The sequence below is a fragment of the Pygocentrus nattereri genome, chromosome 20 (genome assembly GCF_015220715.1).
Source record: "Pygocentrus nattereri isolate fPygNat1 chromosome 20, fPygNat1.pri, whole genome shotgun sequence".
In the NCBI taxonomy this organism is placed as follows: Eukaryota; Metazoa; Chordata; class Actinopteri; order Characiformes; family Serrasalmidae; genus Pygocentrus; species Pygocentrus nattereri.
Window position 1 is genome coordinate 25163717 of NC_051230.1, and position 27901 is coordinate 25191617.

Consider the following 27901-nt stretch of genomic DNA (forward strand, 5'->3'; position numbering starts at 1 on the left):
TTTTATGATATAAGGCAGCACACTTTCCAGTCAGGCTGTTAATATTTTCGAGAGAAGCTTCAAGTCTGCGTTTAAAAGAGAGATGGGCCTATAGGAGGCTCAGTCCTCTGGTGGTTTTCCCTTCTTCAGAATCAGATATATTAGCTTCTCGAAATGGATGTAGGCAGAAGACCCATGACAAAAGAGTCATTAAACATTCAGTAATGGGTCAACCAAAAGGTTCTGAAATTCTTTATAAAACTCACTACCAAGTCCACCTGTGCCAAGGGCCTTACCACATTGCAGTTTCTTAATAGCACTGAGCACCTCTTCTTTGGAGATTGGAGCATTAAGAGCCAATTTCTGATTGTCTGTTAAAATGGGAAGCTTAATGGAAGAGGAAAAAGTCATCCATTAAATTTGGGGCATCCAAAGGTAATTTGAACTTCTACAAATTTTTATTAAATTCTCTGAAAGTATTGTTAATAATTTAGCTTAATGAGAGATGTTTCCCTGCACATCAACAATTGAAGATTGAAGAATTGAAGCCTTCTCTACTAATTTCAGTTTGATTTCTAATATTTTTTGTTTGTACTGCTTACGTTGTTTATATGATATGTAACGTATGACCCCTCATGAAAAGGCCTTTAAAGTTTCCCATAACAAGGATGGATTGTCACTGGACAGAGTTAAGACCTAAATTATTCTAATTCTGATATAAAGTATGCTAGAAATTTATGGTCGTTCAGTATTGAGGGGTTAAGTCTCCAATATCTGGATTGTGGTAATGAGAATCATTGCTGCTCAACCTTCAGAAAAACTGGTGCATGGTCAGATAGGGTTATATTACCAATTGAGCTAGAAATTACACATTGAAATCGCCTATTAGGGATAAAGAAATGATCTATTCTCATTTATGAAGGTTTGAAAAAAAAAGTAAACACTTTATCTGCAGGATGCTGGGCTCTCCAAACATCAACATAATCTAAATCCTCACATATTGCATTAAGAGCCTTAGCTTGAGAGGACAGTAAAATTGTACCCATGGGAAATGTGTCCATCATAGAGTTTAAATGACAGAAAAGCAGAGGTAAGGAGCTCAGGTGGATGACCATAATAGCCAACTCCTCCCCATGAAAAATACCCTTCACAATCAAATATCGACCCTGATTGTCTTTAACACGCCTTGAAAGGTAAATTTTTCCTCAGCAGTATAGCTACTCCTCTACTCATAGTAGTGAATGAAAAAAGAAGACGTGCCCAAAACCACTCTGCTGCAGTTTTAAATGTTCTGTATCATCCAAATGAGTCTCTTGCAACAGAGCAATATCAACTTTCTCTTTTTTTTTTTTTAAATTTAAGATCTTTCTTCTTTTGATCGGTGCATGGATTCACATTCAAAGTACCAAAATTCACTAGGTTGGCAGTAGGGTTGCAACGGTATGATAACCGTGCATTTTAATACCGTGGTATACCGTGGAACCGGTTACCGCTGCAACCCTAATCTGAGCCTGTGTGCGTGTCTGACCAACTACTGTTGTAAACGTCCGTTTTACTGCCAAGTTAATATAACCAGAGACTGCAGAAAGAGGGGACTATCTATTTTATACATGATCCTCACAATAGAGGCACGTCAGATTTTAAATATAAACTCATGCAAATTAATGGCGTCTTTCACGTTGAGTCCGACTCCGGAAAAATCCAAATTAGTCTGTGAGGACCTGAACACGGACACGCGCATCCACCACAGCACGCGCTTCATAGCCACGGGCATAACGTTACTTCCAGCACCTGCATGCTCATAGTTCGGATGACTCAGCACTTTTGCGGCGCGTAACGCGTGGGCTGTGCACGAATACAAAGATGGGTTTTATAGTCGAAATTTCACGCATTTAGGGTCGGACTGAAATTATAAACGAGCACAGCGGGGTGGTGTTCTCGGAGATGGGAGAACAGGTTAGAGGTATTCCCTCCTTTAGCTGCCACTTTCCTGCCACATTGATTACAAATCGGATTCCCATCCTCGCGTGCATTTGGCGGGTATCCGAAGTAGTCCCACACTGCTGACTTTAGTTTAGCCTTTTTTTTAGGGGGACGGAGATTTGTTAAGTCTGTGGCACTCTCTGCCATTCTCACTGCTGTGTGCTTGTGTGACTGAAACGGAGCGGAGCTGCGCATGCGCGGGTGAGTTTCTGAGCTGGGTTGTGTTTTACCGGTAACGAGCAAATGCCCACGGTATGATAACCGTGCATTTTAATACCGTGGTATACCGTGGAACCGGTTACCGCTGCAACCCTAGTTGGCAGCCATATTCATAAAAGAAATAGGAAAAAAAAAGAAAAAAGTCTCTGAACATCAGACTATGCAATCTGTAAACCAGCATAACGTATTTCAAAATAAAAATAAGCTGGGAAATGACAACGAACACACAATTATAATACAAACAAACTCTACCCTGAGAGCTAGCCACGTAGGCAAACATAGGGGTCACAGTGACTCTTATCACGGAACTCCGCAAGAAAGACAGAGGCACTAATGTCAAGCTCCAGCATTGAAATGAACTGTCCTTTTCTCCAACACATGGTCAAAAAGTCATCATAAAAGTAATACAAGCAGTGCACACTTGCTAAACAGAGAAATGAATGAGCTTAGTTATTTGCTGTTGGGTAATGACTCATTCAACCTGCTAAAACGTTGGTAGCTGATTTAAGGAAGCCATAAATTTCTCAACCTCAGCCGGATCCTCGAACACTTTGGAAAGGCCATTATGCACCACTCTGAATGAAGCAGGATAGAGATGTGTGTAAGTTGTGCCCACGGCCCTCAGCCGTTTCTTCACCTCATCAAATCGCTTGCGCTTATGTAGAGTACCAGCAAAAAAATCGTGAAAGATGAACACCCTTGAATTTCCATACATGAGCGTATGTCCACTGCTTCCAATCTTCCTTGTTGCGTCCTTCACACGCTGCTTGTCAGTGTAGTTGTGAAACCTTAAAGAGGACAGGTCGTGGGTACTGAGTCGAGTCGGGCTTGTGTGAGCCAGTGTGCTATCTTTACGTTCGCTATCGCCGTTTCAATATTCAAGAGATCTAAAAGCCATGCCTCGAAGAATTTAACTGGCTGGTCCTTCTCCACCTCCTCCGGAACACAGATGATACAAATCTTCTTTCTTCTCCCTCTGTTTTCTAAGTTGTCAATGTATTCAGCCATTTTGTGCACCTGCTTCTCCAGCATTTTCAATCGTTTTTCTGCTGGGGCGACAGCATCTTCCACCGCCAAAACTCTGGCTTCAGCTTCGGTTAGCCGCTTTCCAGAAGCATTTAATGTCTCTCCATGAATCTGAAACATTTGTGAAAAAGGTCCAAGTTTTTCATCTGTCACTTTGGAAAGATTGTCTGTGATCTCCTTTATGACCTGACGAAGCCTAGAGTCAAGCAGGCATGACATTAGCTGTGTGGCTTGCAGGCCAGCTTCTGCATCCGACTTACTTGAGTTCTTTGTGGTCCTTTATGGCATATTATCAGCGGTATGTCTCAAAAAGTAAGCATCAAGGCTCATGTTAGTCAGTCAGCACTGTTTTGAGAAAAAAATACAAATGTTTTGTAAGAAATATTGAAAATATTAATGAAGAGGTGCGCTGCCTCTACTGACTCTAACCGTTCCTCAAGCCACCATCTTAGAACCAAAACGGCATCTTAATGGCAGCCTGTGTCTCTCTATAATCCCTGTTTATGCCCCATCAGTGGTAGGTTCACACATATGCAGGTCACCACAGCTGTGGAACCTGACAAGTTTTTGCATAACAAAGTATATGACTATATTTAACAGTTGCACGACAGCAAAGGTCTGCATGGAACTGATTTTTCAGGCCCGCTCCTGCGAGATTTAATTCAGCTCCCACAGAAAATCAGAATAATTTCTCCCACTCCCGCCCTCAACTGAAAAGATTTGTCCTGCTCCTCCCCGCACACGTGTAATATCTGACATAGTCTAATCACATATACATTATCCTCTGCTGATATTATATGGCAGTCATCAGGCTCACTGTGAAGTAACTTCACCAAATGTCATTTATTCCCAGTAAACAGAAAGCTAGAATTAAACCACAGAGTAGTTATTTTTGGTGTTTTGCTGGGCAGCTGTGGCTGTCTGAAGGATCTGACATCTCTCTGATGCCTGGTTCACACTTGCTGCCTCTAAGTGGCATGAGTGATGGGCAACGTTAACGCCACAACTGGAACATGCTGGAGTTTCATACATAGTGTATGTGCTGCATAGCGGAGCAGTGAAAAAGTTATACAGACATTCCTGTTTCCAGACACACAAATGGTCACATAAATCACTCTGCTGTATAGACGTGTAATTTATAAATGTTTGTTTATCCCCAACCCCCATTCTGGCTTGTGATAGGCAAAATTTTCAAGCCTGGTTGACCACCCAGGAAATCTATTTACAGCACTGAATATTTAACTAGTATTTTGTCATGAATTACATAAAATAATCACAAGTTAAACTTTTATATAGTCTTCTGAGTACGTTTCTCAGATTTTCATCTTTTATTTCAGTTTATTTGATTCCCATCCCCTCTCGCAAACAAAATTGAAAATTAGTCCTGTGCCACAAGATATTGTGGTGGGTCTTGTGTGAATCTGCTGTAGTGCATACATCTATTGCAAAAAAATATAGGAAACATGGAGAGTTTTCTATCAGTTATTATGTCTATAAACTTTAATAAACATTTGAAAATGTATCTCTTTAGAGTTCAACATGTCTTTGGTATTTATCTTTATTTGATTTGTGTCAATGTCTCATCATTTTAAATTAAGGCTCAGTTTCTGTTGCTGTTGAGCTTTATCCCCTGTCTGTAAAACACTTTGAGCAGCTGTCACTATATACACCAATCAGGCGTAACATTATGACCACATCTTTGTTTCTACTCTCATTGTCCATTTTATCAGCTCCACTTACTACATAGGTGCACTTTGTAGTTCTACAATTACAGATAGTAATCCGTTTGTTTCTCTGCATACTTTGTTAGCCCCCTTTGTTAGTGCTGAGAATGATCCACCACATTATAGTAACTGCTGTGTGACTGTTGTCGGGACCAAGAGCTATTTTCTCCTTGCACAAAGCCCCGACATATGAGGTTTAAATACTAATACTATTCTGTACTGTGGTTTTGTTCTATTGTCTAATCACAAAAATAAGCCAAAGTAAAAAAGTATTCAACCAAAAATAAAAGAAAGTAGAATAAAAGACTTAAGCTGCTCAGTTCTTGTGAAAGGGAGGAAAAGGCCCTCTTCATTTATTGAGCTTCAGGTGGCAAGATGGTTTCCGGACAACCAAATACAGAGATTATCGCAAAACATCCTTTTTTATAACCCTCTTGGGGCAATGAAATTACCACCCATCCTGTTACCTCCGCATATAATTTTTCATCCTATCTCTGCAATTCTCTTGAACACCCTGGTTTCCAGTCATACCTGACATTGTTTTTTTTCTCTTCATTTTTTGGCTGTACAAACCTGTTCCATCCTCTCAAGGCCCTTTAACTCCTAATTTACTAACGGCCTCCAAAAAACCTGGTTGATTCTTTGGAGGTTTGTCCTTGATCCCGAAGCTTCTAAATTTTCAGGGACTTTGCACTGCTATAAAACCCCTAACATACAAAGCCTATCCTTAGAGAATTAATATGTTTGTATTAATCAGCTTTGTCAATTATAATTTGTTTAATAATCAAGTAAGTAATTAAAATAGAAACTTTCATATTTCCACATGACCCATGGGGGTCCTGAAGAACAGGGTAAAAGTGGGCTAACAAAGTATGCAGAGAAACAGATGGACAACAGTCTGTATACTCATGTGTACAACCCCAATTCCAGTGATGTTGGGACGTTATGTAAAACAAATAAAAACAGAATATGATTTGCCAATCCTTTGCAAACTATACTCAATTGAATACACTACCAAGACAAGATATTTAATGTTAAAACTGATAATTTTATTGTTTTTTTGCAAATATTCACTCATTTTTAATTTGATGCCTGCAACACGTTCCAAAGAAGTTGGGACAGGGGCAACAAAAGACTGGGAAAGTTGAGGAATGTTCAAAAAACATCTGTTTGGAACATTCCACAGATGAACAGGTTAATTGGAAACAGGTGAGTGTCATGATTGGGTATAAAGGGAGTATCCCTGAAAGGCTCAGTCGTTCACAAGCAAGGATGGAGCGAGGTTCACCACTTTGTGAACAACTGTGTGAGCAAATAGTCCAACAGTTTAAGAACAACGTTTCTCAATGTGCAATTGCAAGGAATTTAGGTATTTCATCATCTACAGTCCATAAAATCATCAAAAGATTCAGAGAATCTGGAGAAATCTCTCTCCACATTTCAGATTGTTTTTGGAAATCATGGACGTCATGTCCTCCGGGCCAAAGAGGAAAAGGACTGTCTGGATTGTTATCAGCGCAAAGTTCAAAAGCCAGCATCTCTGATGGTATGGGGGTGTGTTAGTGCCCATGGCATGGGTTCAGCACCATTAATGCTGAAAGTTACATACATACATACTGCCATCCAAACAAAATCTTTTTCAGGGACATACCTGCTTATTTCAGCAAGACTATGCCAAGCCACATTCTGCACATGTTACAACAGTGTGGCTTCATAGTAAAAGAGTGCGGATACTAGACTGACCTGCCTGCAGTCCGGACCTGTCTCCCATTGAAAATGTGCGCAAAATATGACAATGGAGACTGTTGAGCAACTGAAATTGTACATGAAGCAAGAATGGGAAAGAATTCCACCTACAAAGCTTCAACAATTAGTATGATATCCTATTTAGTTGAACTGCTGAGTTAGGATTGTTGTCATGAAGCCATGTTCCATTAGAATTAAAAAGCAGCATTCCCTTATCTCCTGTTTTAGGTTCATTCTGAGAGGGTTTATGTTGTTGTAGAATGAGCTAACACGGGCTAAAAATGAGGGGGTACAGCCAATCTGAAATGATTAACTTTTAGTCTAGCCTGGACACCAGTATCCTTACTGCATTTTTATTCTTTAGTGGGCCTTCTCCTTTGGGTAAGCTGCTCAGGAAAGACATTGATCTGTGGACCAGGTGTCCAGAGGAGCCAGTTGTTCTTTAGCTTCTCCACAAGCTAAACTTGTAGCACGAGTTGCTGTTACATGCTAATGATTTCTTCTGCATGGTGACATTCATACATGGTGTCTCTTCTCTGGAGCAGTTCAGCAGACCTACATACTGGAAATTCTTACTGATCACGTAAAAAGTTCAACAAAGTTAGTTGTGCCATCCCTTTTGCTGTGCAATGACTTTAAGCCTATACCTGCTGAAAAAAGCCTTTGTTACACAGAATGCTTAAGTAGTTTCTCATTTAATAATGGAGAAAAATGATGATATAATTTATGACAATCAAGACATAAAATAATTAGCACTATAGTGAATGATATGATTGAGCAAGGAGCAAGCAAGGAGCAGAAAATAGAAAACCCAGATCTTCTCATCATCTGTGTTGCCCTATTACACCCTGTTGAAAAATACTGTGTGGCCACTAGTTTACTAGGTACACACTTCCTCTTAGGCTCATGATGTTAAATAGCATTCCAGGTTACTGTAAGAATACTGCCCCTTTATGAACATGCTTTGTCCTGGCTTCTTTTTTTTGACATTAACAATGTTTATGAAACTTCTTTAAGTCCATACTGTTTTATGGAATTCTATATGGAAACTAAGCTACACACACAATTAATTTATCAAGGGTTCTACAGGACAGGCAATAATTTACTTAGAATCTTGTTTTATATAGAAACTTTTGCATGCTAAAATGGTTCAAAAAAGTTCTATGTAGAAGCATATACAACACATTCTCCATCAATCTGAAGAAGCCTTTCACCATGCAAAGAACCATCTAGGCATGAAATATTTCTGTACAGAACTCATGGTTCTAAATAGAGCCATTGACTTTCATTGTTTCTATGATGTCACTAGAACTAGCTCATTCACAGATATACATGCATTCAGTATACAGTACTTAAGCTCCGTCCATTCACACTGAAGTTCTGTGCAATGTTTCACTTCTGAGTGCTTTTTGAATGAAGCACAATACAGGACATTCAGTCAGAGCAGAAGTAATTTACATGCATCAGTCTTACAGGCACAACCTGTTTCCATCTAAGGGATAAAGAACTGTTGTGTAAAAATTAATTATGACTGTTATGAGTTAATGTGAACAAAATTTTTGTAATTGATGCCTATTAATGCTCTCACCCTGTTACATGATATTCTCCTGTCTCTCTTATATGTCCTTTCTCTGTCTCTGTCTCGTTCTATTTCTTCCCTATACAGACTCTGCAGGAAATACGAAATAAATACAAGGAAAAAGAGGACAGGTATAAGAATCTGGCCTCGCTGGATGAAATGCAGGAGAAACTGAACCATTTAAAACATCAAATGGCCTGGGCACTGGTGAGGAGTCTTGTCCTGCAATACTTAGGTGTTGCATAACCAACGTAGATATATATCGCTGTTGTTGGAAGAAAACCTTGTATCTCCATTTTTGACATTTTTCAGTTTGTGACACATTTCGAAAGTACCCACTGTCCTTTACATTGTGTGTAAATTTCATAAGGAATGGCCCAGAAGAAATGACCCAGAATGACTTGGAAAAAAGTCTGGTTCCATTGACTTGCATTTAAAGTGAAGTGTGTTTTTTCCTTCTCCTGTAAAGTTGCTATTGTGGAGATACAAGGTTTTCATCCGACAACAGCGATATATGTATGTATGTATGTATGTATGTATGTATGTGTGTATCGATCGATCACTGCTGTTGGAACAAATGTCAACTGCCCAAAATTACTTGGGGAAAAAAGTCTGGTTCTTGTGAAAATGCAATGCTAATATTTAATGCCCTAATGAAAATATGCTGTATATCTACTGATGTAACTTTTGAGCTTAAGTTGCTAACTTAAATGACCGATGTAAATGATTGTAAGTCATGTATGTATTTTTATTAATTGAAGTGTGCTAGATTAATGTTATTGTTAATTTTCATTATTTTGTTTTTTGTTTTTAATATTTGTATTATTTGTGAACAAGACAAATATACAACACATTAGTGCAGAAGATACATGTCTCTCTGTGTGCATTAGGTGGCCGAAATGGAAGAGGAAGTTAAGCACATGAGAGAGAGAATTGCAGAGGAAGAGAAATCTACCATTAAATATGACCGGAAGGTGGAAGAGTGGAAGGTGATTTTGCTTCCTATTACAGATGAAAGAGAAAAAGTCTGGAGTTTGTTTTTAACCTAGGAGCAGATTCTTAAAGGATCGTCCGTTCACAAGAGTTTTCATCCCTTCTGTGCAGGGAAAAGTAGCAGAAGCTGAACGAAGGTATAAACAGTTTCATGATCAGTTGGAATGTGTTACTGAGCGTGTCCAAAAGCTGCAGCCCGAGTGTGGTCAACTTCGGAACAAAGCACAAGAGTGTAACAAAGCTTTCCGAACTGCAGAGGTACAGTATGATGACAAATTAACCCTGATATTGTAAAATATTGATGATGCTAAATATGATGAGAGATCTTGTGTGTGGATGGATGGATGGATGGATGGATGGATGGATGGAACAAATAGACAGACTCAGGTGTGCTTCAACGTGTTTGGAGTAAAATACCTGTGGCCACACCAGCCCGTTGCAGATAAGATTGGATACCCCTGCCTTAAGGTGCGCCAGACAAATGGCTCCATTTAGATTTGCCTGCTACTTGCCAAGTAAACTTGTTAAACAGTTTCCTCTAAACCCCCAACAGTCTTTTTAAATCAGTGTCACACTCGAAGCTTAGTCAAGAGTACTATTTATTGTATTTTTCTTTTTTTATGCACATTAAACAGTAGGACAGACATGATAACAAATGACCGAAAACTTTAAAACCTATTAATGAATTTTTTTATGTAATTGACTCTTTTTTTTTTATGGTTCTGTCTGAAAAGCATTTTAAGACACTTAATTCACTGGCCCAGCTATGCTGTTAGGTTTCTGTATATGATCCCTTTTGTGAGACTGAATGCCTGATTCGTAACCCTAAAATATTCTGTAGCATTCTGTCAGTATGATGGCAAAACTGTTTTTAAAGTTAATACTGAAAGTTTGAGACCACAGCCTAATAACAATTTGTTCTGCTAGTATACTTTAATAATCAATTTTTCTCTGTGTTGCTTGTTGGCACAATGTTTTACTAGTATGCCAAATAGTGACCAATACAGAGTCAAATGATAATGAGTTGGCAGTGATAATCACCTTAGTGTGCATCATTGAAAGAAAGCAAATCCACAACAGGAGGAACCCATAAATACGTGCTTGCAATCAGAAATTATGTGTGAATGGAAAAAGTGTGCAAAACAATGCTAAACATGTACTATCTAGGAATGTGGTTTTATTAAACTTGGTGTAGACACACTGGCTTGGCAGATATGCTGTAGCTAACAAGCTCCTCCAGTAATATATCCATGTGAGCCCCCCCCCCCCAAACCCCCCCGGATTTTGATTTACATAGACTAGTTGTCTAAAATATCCTCTAGCAGGCACTCTGGGCAGCTGTCAACTTATCAAATATAGTTCCTGAATTAACAGACAGGAGGAAGTTTTTCCTGCTGAATTAAAGCCCAAAGTACTGAAATACAGTCTCATGAGCCAGATTGTATCTGTTTCAAGACTGACGTGAAATGGCCATCCTAAAACCAGTATTTTTGTGGCGTGCAACAAAAACAAACTCCTGTGGGACACAACAGTCAGCAAACAAGCAAAGATTTCTTTTTTGCTTGCTACTAAACAAATCTGCAACGTCATATTTACTTATGTTTTTTGTTTTTTTAAGTTTTTTTTTTTAGTTTTAGGATGGTGAGTAGGCAACTGCTTTTTGAATAAGTCGATGAATCCCCATCGAGTACATGTCTCTCAAAATACTGTAGAGACAGTAAAAGTAGGTGGTTGCATCAGTTGTGATATAGAAGATGAAGTGAAATGCAAATACTATACTATATACTATATATAATGCAAATACTATAATATTATGACGTGCGCAAAAACATTATGATGTGCTTAAATACTATGAAACATTTTGTACTCATTTGTTTAGGCTTGCTTTCATAAACAAAAGACTAATGTAAGAGATTTGGAAAGGGACAAAGAGCAACTCCTCAAGCGCATCAATGAACTGAAATACAGGTATGCACACTAAAAGTGAACATCAGAACTTAATTTTGCTATGCCAAGCTGTTTGACTGATGTATATATTTCTCTCCTTAGTATTACTCAGTTGAATGCAGCGGACAGTCAGACCCGTATGAAACAGCTAAATCAGATTCAGGCTGAGTTGGATGCTCTGACTTTGCAAGAGTCCACGTTGGCTCAGCAGGTTGGGCAGTTTCAGCAGGCCTGCGCTAGTGCCAAAGACAAGCTCAGTAAGATGAGGTCAGTATAAACACGTTTGTTTTTCAAGATATATTTAAAGAAAACTAAAATCCTGGAATTTTTTGCTTTGGTTCTGCATCACAGACTTACATAGGAAACATTTGTGCTTTTGAGTATTACTAAAATGATAATGACTTGGAAAACTGGTTGGATAGTCATGGCCAGAGCCATACTAAATATTTAGAGGGAAAGCAAAATGAAATGTTGCAAGACCAATGACCCGCATTTTGGCCACATGATGGGTGCCAGTTGAAGAGGATGAGGGTTAAGCTCTGCTACCTCGATTGACATTCAGCACATCTGTTTGAGCTGCTGTTAATGTGACTGTGGCATGCGTCCGAGCACTAAGCTGTGACGCACCTCGGCGAGGCCGCCAGAGCCGCGAGTGTGGAGGGGGCGGAGCGCAGAGCCCGAGCTCCCCCTGACGGATGCGAGTCACCGGAGTGACAGTGGGAGGAGGAGGACAACGCTGGTGCTCCTCCGCCCGGGCCCCGCCCCCTGTTACCCAGTGAGGCGGCTATGTTTGACCCAGGCAGCTGAGCTGCCAGCTGCCGGTGACAACGAGGAGGCGGAGTGGCGAGCTCTCACTCCCTCTCAGCTCTGGAGCGCCTTTAAAATGAGCTTAGATGGAACAGAGCTAGAGAGGGACGAGCAGCAGCAGAGACTGAAAGAGCTGAAAAGCTCAAGAGCCTGAGAAGTCTAGCCAGCTTGAGCCACTGAAAAGTGGCCAGTTTAGCGCAGTATTGGTTTTGTTTGTTGTTTTTGTGTCTTGGGAAAATTAAAGTAATGGCTGCTGAAAACATGAATCCTGCCTCCAGCATCCTCCTTGAGCCCGGGGTAGAACATGCTACAGTGACTTAGAACTATTAAATGTACTTGGAGGAAAGCAGAAAACTGATTTGATCCTTTATATCCAATACCCTGCACAAATATTGTTACTGTAATATTGTTGAAAACTGGGGCAAAATGCTTTTATTGCTTATCCTTTTGATCTTTCATTCAAAATACTAATGAAAATCTCACCTTTGTTTAAAGTTCAAATCTTATATAATATCTTATCATGAAATAAATATATATATATTTTTCAACTCTGCTTCCTTTTGCAAAGACAACAATTTAGGAATCTTCTCCTATAATGTTTAAGATTGGAGAGCACATGAAAAGGGATCAGAGACCATTCCTTCATACAAAATCTCTCGTAGATCCTTCAGATTCTGAGATCTACACTTACTTGCTTGATGTTGCAACCATGGCCCAGTTTAAGTGTCCTAGCTGAGTCAGTCAGTTTATTTAATGTCTACTGATGTTTTTTGAGTCCATGATACCATGTATTTAAACTAGTTATTTTGGGCCTTTGAAAGAAAAACTACCCTGAGCATCACAGATCTACCACTATATTTCATAGTGGGTGTGAGGTACTTTTCTGCGTGGCTGTCTTTTTGTCAACACAAAAAGGGATGGGGAGCAAAAGCCTATTGTAAATATGCTTGTGTTTTTGACTCAAACAGTCCAGTGTCTTTTGAAGCTCCTGAAATGTTGTGAATGTTTGAATATTTTAAGCTCATTGGAGTGTGCGCTTTGATCTGGCTTCTTTTTTCACTCTCTTTTGCTCTGCTTCTTCTTGCTCTCTTCCACCATTTATAGACGAGAGGAGCATGATTTGCAGCGTGCTATTGACAAAAAGCAGCATGAACTGGCTGCTATGGAGGGTAGTAGACAAGGTGGGCTCCGCCGTTTTGGTGAACAAATGCCAGCATTCATAGCAGCCATAGAAGAGGCTGATCGCCAAGGACAATTCCGAAGAAAACCTGTTGGACCACTTGGTAAGACCAGTTAACATGTATTTAATTTACAGTGAGAAGCTAAGTACTGGGACAGTGAAGTAAATAAAAGTTTCTGTTGCATGTTCATAATAGGCACAGTACCCTGTAAAAGTGGACACCACCCTTAATTTATTAAATTTGCTGTCAAAATGACCATTAATGATTTTTCAGCATCAGGAAATAACCCCATAAAACAACAGAAAATTACTCAACTAAGTATAATAAAAGCATCTAAGTACAACCAAATATGATAGACATTTTATTTAGTGCCTAATGCGTCCATGGTTTCTCTTTATTACAGCTGCCATTTTTTTGGAGGACTTGCTTTAAGTCTTTCAGAGAAATCTGTAGAGATTTTTTTCCACACCATCAAAATTTAATCCCAAACATGTTCAGTAATTTTGTGGTCTGAACTCTGAGGTCTTCTTTATTTGTCTTTTTTTTCCTTTTCTCAGTAACGGCTTATTGACAGCTACACATTCTTTCAGACCCATAGTACTGAGTTGTCCTCTAACAGTAAATGGTTTGACAGAAACTGTCAAATTGAAATGGTCTTTTTTTGGATTAAGAGTTCCTTTTTAAGCATTAAGAGTTCCTTTCACTGGAACTAAGGGTCCGAGCCCAACTCCTGAAAAACACCCCACACCATAATCGCCCCTCCACCAAACTTTACACTTGGCACAATGCAGTCAGACAAGTACCGTTCTCCTGGCAACCGCCAAACCCAGACTCATCCATCAGATTGCCAGATGGAGAACCTTGATTCATCACTCCGGAGAACACGTCTCCACTGTCCAGTGGTGGTGAGCTTTACACCACTGCATTCGACGCTTTGCATTGGGCTTGGTGATGTAAAGCTTGGATGCTGCTGTACTGCCTTGGAAACTCATTCCATGAAGCTCAGTACTCCTGTTCTTGAGCTAATCTGAAGGCCACATGAGGTTTGGTCTCTAGTGATTGACTCTGCAGAAAGTTGCCGACCTCTGCGCACTATGCGCCTCAACATATGCTGACCCTGCCGTGTCATTTTACATGGTCTGCCACTTTGTGGCCGAGTTGCTGTCATTCCCAATAACTTCCACTTTGTTATAATACCACTGACAGTTGACTGTGAAATATTTAGTAGTGAGGAAATTTCACAACTAGACTTGTTGCACAGGTGGCATCCTATCATGGTACCACGCTACCATTCATTCATAAATGTTTGTAGAAGCAGTCTGCATGCCTAGGTGCTTGGTTTTATACACCTGTGCCCATGGTAGTGATTGGAATACCTGAATTCAATTACAACCCCAATTCCAATGAAGTTGGAACATTGTGTAAAACATAAATAAAAACAGAATACGATGATTTGCAAATCCTTTTCAACCAATATTCTTTTGAATACAATACAAAGACAAGATATTTAATGTTCAAATGGATAAACTTTATTGTTTTTTGCAAATATTCACTCATTTTGAATTTGATGCATGCAACACGTTCCAAAGAAGTTGGGACAGGGGCATGTTTACCACTGTGTTACATCACCTTTCCTTTTAACAACACTCAATGAGCATTTGGGAACTGAGGACACTAATTGTTGAAGCTTTGTAGGTGGAATTCTTTCCCATTCTTGCTTGATGTACAACTTCAGTTGCTCAACAGTCCAGGGTCTCTGTCATATTTTGTGCTTCATAATGTGCCACACATTTTCAATGGGAGACTAATGTGAATCTTTTGATGATTTTATGGACTGTAGATGATGAAATCCCTAAATTCCTTGCAATTGCACGTTGAGAAATGTTGTTCTTAAACTGTTGGACTATTTGCTCACGCAGTTGTTCACATAGTGGTGAACCTCGCCCCGTCCTTGCTTGTGAACGACTGAGCCTTTCAGGAATGCTCCCTTTATACCCAATCATGACACTCACCTGTTTCCAATTAACCCGTTCACCTGTGGAATGTTCAAACAGCTGTTTTGTTTTGTTTTCCCAGTCTTTTGTTGCCCCTGTCCCAACTTCTCTGGAACATGCTGCAGGCATCAAATTCAAAATTAGTGAATATTTGCAAAAAACAATAAAGTTTACATTAAATATCTTGTCTTTGTAGTGTATACAATTGAATATAGGTTGAAAGGATTTGTAAATCATCGTATTTTGTTTTTATTTATGTTTTACACAACGTCCCAACTTCATTGGAATTGGGGTTGTATTTTGATTGGTGAGTGAATAGTTTTGGAAATATAGTGTATCTACTGAAAAATGAATTGCATAATTGATGTTTTGGCTTATAACAGAGGTTTATTAATTATGTTAATTTAGAAATTGTATCTCATCTTTTCTTATCTGAAGTTTGGAACTCCTAAACTACTGCATTGAAGTTGATAGTCAACTGTCATATCTGTTATCAAGCAACCGACTATGCCTGCACAACTGAAAATACACAATCAAAATAATGTTAAGTTACATCTACCATTACCAAGACAAAATTAAAGTACAATGTAGTCCATGGATGGATGGATCGATCCTGAAGGTCAATTTCAGTGTTACGGTATGAAGTTACATATGTTAGGCAGAGGTAAAATAGGAATAAAAGCAGGCAGAAATTGCACAGAAATCGGCCTGAATTTAACTATGAAAAGGTAGGAAAAATGCATGTCCTGCATATTTACATATCATATAGGACAGTTGTGTTGCATTTATGTGAGAGCAGGTATTGCACCAAGTGGTATGAGTATAAGCATAACTATGAATATCAGCAGTGTTGTTAGTGCTTAGTGAAAGTGTCATTACAGTAGCAGGTTAGGATATATTGCACAGCGTGTAACAGCAAGAGAGGAGATGTAGTGATTCAGCATAGTTCAGAAAGCAGAAGATCAGTACCATCACTGCCATAAGGAGACTCATTGTACAGCCTTTTAGCAGTGAGTAAGAAAGATCTTACTTTTTTGCTCTTTAACACAGCACATAAGCAGCAATCTGCCACTGAACGCGCTTCTCTGTTTATCCAGTGTACCATGCAACAGGTGTAGGATATTGTCCAAGATGGCTAACCGCATGTTGAGAGTCCTTTGTCCTACAGTAGTCTCCAAACAGCTTGACTCCAGCAACAGAGCCAGCCTTCCTCAAAAGTTTGTTTAATTTGTTCAGGGTGCTTACAGTATGTTAGTGATGCTGTCCCAGCACACAGCAGCATAGAACAGAGCACTGGCTACATCAGACTGGTAGAATGTCCACAGTAGCTTACCTGCAACTGTTTCAGCTAACACCAGTCAACACAGTCCTTCACCAGCTTCCTGTATTCCTCCTCCTGTCCATTCTTCATGCATGGCCATGTCATCCGAGAAACAGGAACCACACAAGATGTTTTCCACATAACTGGGACTCTCTTCAGGCTGCAGCTCAGATTAAAGATGTACTGAACCATTCCACACAGTTACTCTGCACACAGTTTCAGCACCATAGGTTCAATGCCATAAGGCCTTGCTGCTTTGCTCTGCTGGAGTTTTTTCAGTTGCTTCTTCACTTGATAAGCAGTGAATGTACCATCACTGGACATTCCAGTTGTGGGGTTGAGTGAAAGGAGTTCATTGTAGACAGTGGTTGCAGATGGTTACAGGTGTGAATGGCTGTGGTGGAAGAAGGTGAAGTTGTGGTTGGCCCATGGCATTGTTATGCAGGTGTGTTAATCTGTGTAGGAGACAGACACAATGTAGCTTTAGAGGAGCCATTGTGAAACCGCACAAATGATTGATTTAACTCATTTGCTCATTCAGGCTTACATGCTTGCTTGCTGTTTATCAGTGTTGCCGCTTCCCAGTTTTAGCTTTGTATTTGCAAGCACTTCATCCCACCATAATATTATTGTTTCTTTTATTATTACTGAATTTAGGACATTTTTTTATAGTTAGACTGTTTCTGCAATACTGTTCTCTAATCTCAAAATCCCTAAATTCAAACCAAATTGGTTACATAAGATGAGATTTCAGAGTTGTGTTTGTAATACAGCCTCATTTGCATGGGAAATTTGTCCCAGCTCTTCAATTTAACCTACTAAACTTTAATGATTTAACTTGGCCTCTTCGTCCTTGAGGGACAGTGCTTGGTCTGGCGGAGGTAAACATTTTTTTCCTTTTTTTCTGGTGAGACTTATTTGCTGTAGCTGTGAGCATACTGATAAACCGGTTACCTGCTAGCACTTAGGTGAAGAGCTTTGCTAGAATAAAACTATAATCAGTCAAACTCCTAACAAAGGTAATTTTATAGTAGTGTAATGTTAGTTAATATTTTATTTCCAGTGATAATGTGTGCGATAGTGTAGGTGAATGTGTGCTTTGGCAGAGTTAAGTGTGTGTATTAGCAGTGTTAGCAGATACCTGAGCAGAGTTTAGTCGGTGGCTGTGGGGTACCAGTTGCAAGAGGTGGTTCAGTTCAGGAGCCGTGTTTGTGTTAACTTGGTTTTTTTCCTTGGGTAGTGCAAGGAGTCGCCATTTAGGTGTCCTTTCAGTTTGCTACCAGAGTAGTTTGTTTATAACTTTGATTTGGCTAAATGTACATCATTTGCAATCGACCTAGATAGTAGGTATTGGCTGGTTTGTTAGCATAGCATATGCTGCATTTGATGTGTTCCTGTTTGTTTGTGGGTCAAGCTAATACTTTGAGGGTTATCATGGTGGTGTTTGACATGCAGGAGTTTCTTTGAGCATAGTCAAACTTTGACCATAATGATTTGCTGTTGGACTGCAGTGGTGCAGTATCTGTAAGCAGACCTAGAGGTTAAAAAATCAGATATAGTGTAAGGGCTTATATAATGACTTGGTTTACCTGCCTTTGATGAGCAAAAAGAAAGGGAGCGAGAGCAAGAACAGCAAAAAGAAAGGGACGCTCATCAGCTACGGGTAGAATTAGAGTATATCAATCAATCAATCAACCTTTATTTTGACTCGGAAGTACATTGAGGGCAACCCTCATTTTCAATGTAGCCGAGCATTTACAAAAACAGGGATTGACATGACAAAGAAAATAGTAACTACATTTAATCATTTTAAATTAAAAGAAAAATTACAATAACAGTGAATAAAAGATAAAAGTAGATAAAAATAGAACTTGAGATTTAAATGGTAAGAAATTAAGATCAAAAGTAGATAAGAAATTAGTAAGGTAATAATACAATATCACAAATTTAAAAAAGTAATGATAAAAAAACTTAAAAATAAAACGAGAGGAAATAAATAAAGAGATAAAGAACTAAGGAGAACTAACACAAAAATAAAAGTTACGAATAAATATGATTAAGTAAAACAGGTACAGGCTGTCTGTAGGTGGTTTGATATTAAAAGTTTAAAATGACTGAGCTGAGTTTTAGTGTTTCCTGTAGTGAATTCCAGCTCACTGGTGCACTGTGACTAAAAGCAGATTTTCCCAGTTCAGTAAAAACTCTTGGTACCTGGCAGCTGATCCAATTACTAGAGTGAGTCTGATAATTACTGTTATTTGTATTCATCAATGAAGTGATATATTCTGGCAAATGACTGGAGAGTGTCTTATAAATAAAAATGAACCAGTGTGTTTTCCTTTGTACCGTTAAAGAGGGCCACCCAACTTTCGCATACAGCTCACAGTGGTGAGTTCTGTACGGATCTCCAGTGATGAACCTCAGGGCAGAGTGATACACTGGGTCCAGTAATTTGAGAGAGCTGGAGGGAGCATATTTATAGATAACGTCACCATAGTCCAGCACTGATAGTAAAGTTGCTTCAACTAGTCTTTTTCTGGCATGCATGGGGAAACAGGACTTATGTCTATAAAAATAACCCAGCTTCTGTCTGCATTTACTGACTAGTTTATTTATGTGTGGTTTAAAACTGAGTTTATCATCCAGCCATATGCCAAGGTATTTATATTCCATGACTCTCTCAATAGTGGATCCTGCCAGGGTATCATTTATGTAGATATTAAATAAGTCTGGACCCAAAATTGTACCTTGTGGTACACCTTTAGATACAGATACCAACTCTGATTTATAATTATTCAATGCCATGCATTGATTTCTGTCAGTGAGGTAGTTTTGGGTTCCGTCCAGCGCAGTTGCATCAAAGCCAGTCTTTTCTAAGTTCCGTAAAAGAAGAGTGTGATCAACTGTGTCGAAAGCTTTTGTTAAGTCAATAACAGCTGCACAATGTTTCTTCTTGTCTATGTCTGAATAAAGATTGTTTAAAACCAGTGTCGTAGCAGAGATAGTGCTGTGACCTTCTCTGAAACCAGACTGGTATATGTCCGTTCAGCTGGAGCTGAATAGCTTTGAAGCAGGAGAAACTTTAAAGTAGGCTTGGGTCGTATATATTTTTAATATTTTCATAACTTCCTGACATTTCAATGTCGGGATTTGTAGTTAAAAAAAAAAACAAACAAAAAAAAAAAAAAAAAACAACCATCCATCGAACAATTGATAAATGTTAATCAGTTAGCATTCGCTTCACTGGCATGCCAAAAGCTTTGTCCACCACAGAATGTTTCATTCTGACTAACTAAAGCACTGACAAAAGATGATTAAAAATAATGATTAAGGTCTGAGAGAGTAAAGTTGAAATTAAACCTGTTCTGTAATATTTGGATCTGTAATAGAGAGAGGGTAACAGAGAGGTCACGTGAGCGCTGTGAGGCACATAGAAAATTTCCTCCTCTGCTCCATAGACCACCCCCTCTCCAAAGTTAAATATTTTGCCATACCATATGCTCCATTTTAAGCTTCCATTACATTTTTTTGTTTTCTAAAAGCTTTTTGCACATCGCATTGGTGGTGATCTCAAGAAATGTGGCTAGTGCATAGTGGCTTTTGGGATTGGAAGGATCTCTCTTGGTACTCTTAAGTTCATGTCATGGTTGCATTGTCATCTTCTTCTTCTTCTTTTGGCTGCTCCCTTTAGGGGTCGCCACAGCGGATCATCTGCCTCCATCTTCCCTATCCATTGCCTCCTCTACTTTCACACCAACCATCTCCATGTCCACGTTCACTACATCCATAAACCTTCTCTGAGGTCTACCTCTTCTCCTTCTACCCGGCAGCTCCATCTCCAACATTCTTTGCCCAATATATCCACTATTCCTCCTCAACACATGTCCAAACCATCTCAACCTGGCCTCTCTGGCTTTATCTCTAAACTGCTCCACCTTCCACTGTCCCTCTGATCTGCTCATTTCTAAACTTGTCCAGCCTTGTCACTCCCAACGAAAATCTCAGCATCTTCATCTCCGCCACCTCCAGCTCAGCCTCCTGTCTTTTAGACAGAGCCACAGTCTCCAAACCATACATCATAGCAGGACACACTACTGTCTTGTAAACCTTCCCTTTCACTCTTGCTGCTATCCTTCTGTCACATATCAGCCCTGACACGGGTCTCCACCCACTCCATCCTGCCTGCACCCTCTTCCTCACCTCTTTTTTGCACTGTCCATTGCTCTGGATGGTTGACCCAAGATATTTGAAGTCATCCACCTTTACGACCTCTACTCCTTGCATCTTCACCTTTCCATCTGCCTCCCTCTCATTCACACACATGTATTCCGTCTTATCTCTACTGACCTTCATTCCTCTCCTCTCCAGTGCAAACCTCCACCTCTCCAGATTCTCTTCCACCTGCTCTCTACTCTCACCACAGATTACAATGTCATCTGCAAGCATCATGGTCCATGGAGCCTCCTGCCTGACCTCATCTGTCAACCTGTCCATCACCATTGCAAACAAGAAGGGGCTCAAAGCTGATCCCTGATGTAACCCTACCTTCACCTTGAAACCATTTGTCACTCCAACTGCACACCTCACCACTGTCTCACTATCCTCATACATGTCCTGCACCACCCTAAAATACTTTTCAGCTACACCTGACTTCCTCATACAGTACCACAGTTCCTGTCTTGGCACCCTATCATATGCCTTCTCTAGATCCACAGAGACACAATGTAGCTCCTTCTGACCTTCTCTGTATTTCTCTACCAACACTCTCAACACAAAAATTGCATCTGTGGTACTCTTTCTGGGCATGAAACCAAACTGCTGCTCACTGATCTGAACCTCTCGCCTTAGCCTTGCTTCAACAACTCTTTCCCATACCTTCATGGTGTGGCTCATCAACTTTATACCTCTGTAGTTACTGCAGCTCTGCACATCACCCTTGTTCTTAAAAATGGGCATCAGTACACTGCTTCTCCACTCATCAGGCATCCTCTCACTCTCCAGGATTTTGTTAAACAACCTGGTTAAAAAGTCCACTGCCTTCTCTCCTAAACATCTCCATACCTCCACAGGTATGTCATCTGGACCAACTGCCTTTCCATTCTTCATCCTTTTTAAAGCTGCCCTCACTTCCACCCTACTAATTCTCTGTACTTCCTGATCCACTATCTCTCCCCCCGTTGTCCTCCTCTCTCTCATTTTCCTCATTCATTAGTTCTTCAAAGTACTCCTTCCATCTACTCAACACTCTCTGTTCACTCAGTAGTACATTTCCCTCTCTATCCTTTATCAGCCTAACCTGCAGTACATCCTTTCCAGCTCTATCTCTCTGTTTAGCCAAACGATACCAGTCCTTTACTCCTTCTTTACTTTCCAGCCTTTCATACAGCTCATCATAGGCCTTTGCCATTGCCACCATTCTTTTTGCTATGCGGCTAGCCTCACAGTACTCCTGCCTACTTCCTTCATCTCTCTGGTTATCCCACTTTTTCTTAGCTGCCTTCTTCTTCTGAATACTCTCCTGGACTTCCTCATTCCACCACCAGCTTTCCTTGTGTTCTTTCCTCTGACCAGACGAAACACCCAACACATTTTTGCCAGTTTCTCTCACCACCTTAGCTGTAGTTTCCCAGTCCTCAGGTAGCTTCTCACTGCCTCCAAGGGCCTGTTGCAATTTTTCCCTGAACTGCCTGCAACCATCCTTCTCCTTCAGCTTCCACCATCTAATCTTTGGCTCTGTCTTCACTCTCTTCCTCTTCTTTGTTTCTAATCTCATTCTACAGACAACCACCCTATGCTGCCTTGCTACACTTTCCCCTGGTACCACTTTACAATCTCCAATCTCCTTTAGGTGGCATCTCCTGCTAAGGATATAATCCACCTGTGTGCACCTCCCTCCACTCTTGTCACCCTGTGTTCTTCCCTCTTCTGAAAATACGTGTTCAACACAGCCATTTCCATTCTCCTTGCAAAATCTACAACCATCTGACCTTCTGCATTTCTGTCTTTCACACCATACATACCCAGCACCTCTTCATCCTCTCTGTTTCCTTCACCAACATGTCCATTGAAGTCTGCACCAATCACCAACCTCTCCTCTCTAGGGACACCATCTACCACTTCATCCATCTTACTCCAAAATTCCTCTTTCTCCTCTAACTGACAATCAACCTGTGGTGCATATGAACTGACCACATTCAAAATCACGCCATCAACCTCCAACTTCAGGCTTATGATCCTGTCTGACACTCTCTTTACATGCAGAACACTTTTCCCAAGCTGCTCCTTTAGGATTATCCCTACTCCATTTCTCTTCCTCTCTACACCATGATAGAAAAGTTTGAATCCACCTCCAATATTCCTGGCCTTGCTTCCTTTCCATCTCGCCTCCTGGACACACAGAATATCTACCTTCCTTCTCTCAATCATGTCTGCAAGCTCTCTGCCTTTACCAGTCATTGTCCCTATGTTCAGAGTCCCTACTCTAACCTCCACACTCCTGCCTTTCCTTCTCTCTCGCTGCCTTCTAACCCGCCTTCCTCCTCTCCTCTTTGATGGTCTTCGACCTACAGTAGTCCAATTTCCACCGGCACCCTGCTGGTCAACAGCACTGGAGGGGCGGTTGTTGTTAACCCGGGCCTCGACCGGGTTTTATGCCGTTTTGCCCTTCCTGACGCAACCCTCACTATTTATCTGGGCTTGGCACCGGCACCAGAAGTACACAAAGTACACCCCTAATGGCTGGTTTCATGGTTGCATTGTCTAATGTGTATTTAATTTTTATTCTTCTGATCTCGACTGTACTGCAACTTGTGTTAGCTATTGTTAGACAGCATGAGTAGTTTACATGAAAACAGCTGGAAAGCAAATGGGCTGAATGACCAGATAAAACATACAGCGTGCTTGGATCTCCTGAGCAGAGAGCACATAGACAATGCCTTTAGGCAAGAATCTCACTTAAGAACAGCAGACACTCCATAATTTCTCAAGTAAGCATTACTATATGGCTGCATCTGCATCGCTGGACAGCAAAGCTAGGGGCTCATTAGCAGTAGCAGATATGAATTACTTTGTAAGTTCATTGGTTAAATCTATACAACATTCCACATGCACCCAGCTGCATGCATCAAAAGATTTTCAAAATTTTCTGTACTCACTTTAGTACAATTTAATAAATTCTTGTGCTGCTCTTCTCACATACAATATGTATGACCACCACTGAGAGACTTTCAGAAGTAGCCATGCAGGGGCATGGCACGTGGTCATCACAACTGGCACAACAAGCCATTGTCTGACTACCAGAGACAATGTTCAGTTCAATTAAAATGCAGTTTAGGGAATGACAGTTGCAAAAAACACTTGCTAAGAGCATTAGGAAGAGAGCTCAAGAGAATATCTCTTCTGGTTGACATAGAATAACAGAGTTAGATTCAGTGGGAGTTATGGGAGTTATAAATTAAAAGATTAAATGAGCCTAAAGAAAAGCATTCAGATTAACCAGTGAAAGCCATTTGACTAATATAAACAAAGTCTAACAAAGATTTATGAATAATTGAGGTAAGTATTTTGAGTGTTGGCTATGAGTGTTAATGTGAACAAGTTAGAAAATATTGTACACAACAGGAGGGTGAGTGGCACATGTAGGTGAGACTTTCTAGTACAACATTAGGGTGAATAACACATCCAGATGTAGCTTTAAGCACAGCATGAGTGTGAATGGCACATGCAAGTGCCTCCACCATGGTCAATCTGGTCTGGAGGGTTGGCGAGAAAGGACAGAAAATCTTGTTTGATCTTGCTAGTGTCATATTGAAAAACTGAGGAACTTCATCTTGTCAGAGAAACTTAACAGTATTTAGACAGTTCTAGAACACGCTCAAATAATATGTGGTGAACAGAGTGCAAATGTTGTGTTTATTGTACTACAGTTTTAGACTATAGTTCCTGCATTCGTTCACCAGGTGTCACTATGACACGCCCTGAGTTGATTGAAATTTGGTTATGTATCTGAAGAAGAATTGTGTGTACATGTGAGCAAGCAAGTCGATATTATGTTTCGCACTGTTACCTGTCTTATTTTATGTAGACCTTGTATAACAAATTGGTGACAAGGATTTTTTTTGTGTAAGATGACTGTTAATGCTCCTGCTCTGCTCCTTTTTTTTGCCTTGTCATGGGAGTCTTGCTGTACAGTTTCAGACAAGGATAGATAGATAGATAAGGAAGATATTTGAAAATTATTAGCAGTTCATGCAACAGGGAAATCTTGGTCAGATGCCGGGAAAAGGGCCATACTGCTTACAAGCCTTGGAAAAGAACGTGGATTTTTTTTTTACTCTCTACCTGACACGGGAACATAGTAACAGCACTAAAAAGGCACTTTATCCTTGTAACTAATGTTGTTGTAGAACGGCACAAATTCCAAAAATACATTCAAGCTCCACATGAGACTGGTGTGCAGTATATTGCTGCTTTATGTGAGTTGCCATTTTGGAGATAAGATGAAATGTTTTGTGACCAGTTTATTAAAAATATCTCCATTCCTCGTATCAGAGAGAGGTTACTTCTTGAGCCCAATTTGACACTGGACAATTGCTATTGAGTCTGCTGTTGATCATGAGTCAATTGCTGCCAAGAGCCCTGTTTTGAGTATTACCTGTGCAAACAGTGTATAAGAAACAGAATTGCTTACGTCACCAGCCTAAATCACTCAATCAGTTCAAGATAGTGACACCACTTCTGTGCACTCAGTTCAAGAAGTATGCATTTTTGCTACTTTCCAAAGGATTCAGACGTCCGGAAGAAGTTTCTGAAGTTAATTTTTCTGTCCAGTATCCCCTTTCAGTCTGAACTTTTGTTCCACATCTCAGCCTAGTCTGCATTTTTGAGTTGCAGTATGTGGCAGTCAGTCAGGCATTTATATTCTGCAATTTCCCTCTGGGATCAATAAAGGAATCTGATTCTGATTCTGATATAGTCATGAGCATAAATATTTTGGCAAAATGTTTAGACAATTTTGGCACATTGGATTTAAAATTATATATTTATTATTTAATTTAAATAATTTTATTCTGTGGAATACGGCTATAATAACAAAACATTGTCAACATCCAGATATTTACAGTGGGTTGCAAAAGTATTCAGCCCCCTTGAACTTTTCAACCTTTTGCCACATTTCAGGCTTCAAACATAAAGATATGAAATTGTAATTTTTTGTGAAGATTCAACAACAAGTGGGACACAATTGTGAAGTGGAACGAAATTTATTGGATATTTTAAACTTTTTTTAGAAATAAAAAACTGAAAAGTGGGGCGTGCAATATTATTCGGCCCCTTTACTTTCAGTGCAGCAAACTCACTCCAGAAGTTCAGTGAGGATCTCTGAATGATCCAATGTTGACCTAAATGACTGATGATGATAAATAGAATCCACCTGTGTGTAATCAAGTCTCCGTATAAATGCACCTGCTCTGTGATAGTCTCAGAGTTCTGTTTAAAGCGCAGAGAGCATCATGAAGACCAAGGAACACACCAGGCAGGTCCGAGATACTGTTGTGGAGAGGTTTAAAGCCGGATTTGGATAGAAAAAGATTTCCCAAGCTTTAAACATCTCAAGGAGCACTGTGCAAGCGATCATATTGAAATGGAAGGAGCATCAGACCACTGCAAATCTACCAAGACCCGGCCGTCCCTCTAAACTTTCAGCTCAAACAAGGAGAAGACTGATCATAGATGCAGCCAAGAGGCCCATGATCACTCTGGATGAACTGCAGAGATCTACAGCTGAGGTGGGAGACTTTGTCCATAGGACAACGATCAGTGGTACACTGCACAAATCTGGGCTTTATGGAAGAGTGGCAAGAAAAAGCCATTTCTCAAAGATATCCATAAAAAGTCTCATTTAATGTTTGCCACAAGCCACCTGGGAGACACACCAAACATGTGGAAGAAGGTGCTCTGGTCAGATGAAACCAAAATCGAACTTATGTTTGGCGTAAAAGCAATACAGCTCATCACCCTGAACACACCATCCCCACTGTCAAACATGGTGGTGGCAGCATCATTTCTTCAGCAGGGACAGGGAAGATGGTTAATATTGATGGGAAGATGGATGGAGCCAAATACAGGACCATTCTGGAAGAAAACCTGTTGGAGTCTGCAAAAGACCTGAGACTGGGACGGAGATTTATCTTCCAACAAGACAATGATCCAAAACATAAAGCAACATCTACAATGGAATGGTTCACAAATAAACGTATCCAGGTGTTAGAATGGCCAAGTCAAAGTCCAGACCTGAATCCAATCGAGAATCTGTGGAAAGAGCTGAAAACTGCTGTTCACAAACGCTCTCCATCCAACTTCACTGAGCTCGAGCTGTTTTGCAAGGAAGAATGGGCAAAAATTTCAGTCTCTCGATGTGCAAGACTGACAGACGTACCCCAAGCCACTTGCAGCTGTAATCACAGCAAAAGGTGGCGCTACAAAGTATTAAAGCAAGGGGGCTGAATAATATTGCACGCCCCACTTTTCAGTTTTTTATTTCTAAAAAAAGTTTAAAATATCCAACAAATTTCGTTACACTTCACGATTGTGTCCCACTTGTTGTTGACTCTTCACAAAAAATGTCAATTTCATATCTTTATGTTTGAAGCCTGAAATGTGGCAAAAGGTTGAAAAGTTCAAGGGGGCTGAATACTTTTGCAACCCACTGTATGTAACAAACAACCTGTTTATTTCTAAGGAATAAAATGATTGGAATGCTGGGATATAATCATGACACTTTAGGATGGGTGGGGAATGAAGTACAAGAAAAATGTGGAAAATAGGAACATACTTTATTATTTTGATCATATTATTTATTAATATATGGTGACTGGTGAACATGGCCATTATGCTTAAGTCTTGATCTTTATTTTCAGTATTTTATATTTACCTTCCCAATTTCTAAAAATTTGAGAAATCATGTGACATGCTAAAAAAAAAAACAAAAAAAAAAACAAAAAACAAAATCACGATTAGTAAATTGAGTTTCACTTGTATTAAATTGAAAGCAGTACTAAAACAAAATATTTGTGGTTTTACTATAGAAACTTTGTGGTTTTTCCTAAATATATGATAATTTTAAATAGGATGCCAAGTATCCAGCTGTGCAACTATATGGGGCCTTGTTGTTGTATTTTGCACCACACATTTTCAGTAGCATGCTGCTGTAACACGTGCAGAATATTTCTTGGTGTTGTCATGTTGAGATAAGCATGGATGTCCCTGAAATAGATACCCAAATATGTATATACCTTTGATTGTTAATGGTGCTTCCACAGATGTGCAAGTTACCTACCAACACACCCCCATACCTCATACAGAACCAGGCTTCAGAACTTTACACCAGTAACAATTTACATGAT

The 27901-nt window shown here is 39.9% G+C and overlaps 1 protein-coding gene across 1 annotated transcript in view; it reads left to right on the top strand.

Moving 5' to 3' along the window:
- The window catches only part of si:dkey-119f1.1 (uncharacterized protein LOC557127 homolog), a 180014-nt gene that overhangs the window by 45601 nt on the left and 106512 nt on the right, over positions 1–27901 (top strand). The window contains exons 9-14 of the mRNA XM_017723665.2: positions 8344–8463; positions 9147–9245; positions 9361–9507; positions 11129–11217; positions 11299–11463; positions 13108–13286. Coding sequence (XP_017579154.1) covers positions 8344–8463; positions 9147–9245; positions 9361–9507; positions 11129–11217; positions 11299–11463; positions 13108–13286 — 799 coding nt within the window. The remainder of the gene's footprint in view (positions 1–8343; positions 8464–9146; positions 9246–9360; positions 9508–11128; positions 11218–11298; positions 11464–13107; positions 13287–27901) is intronic.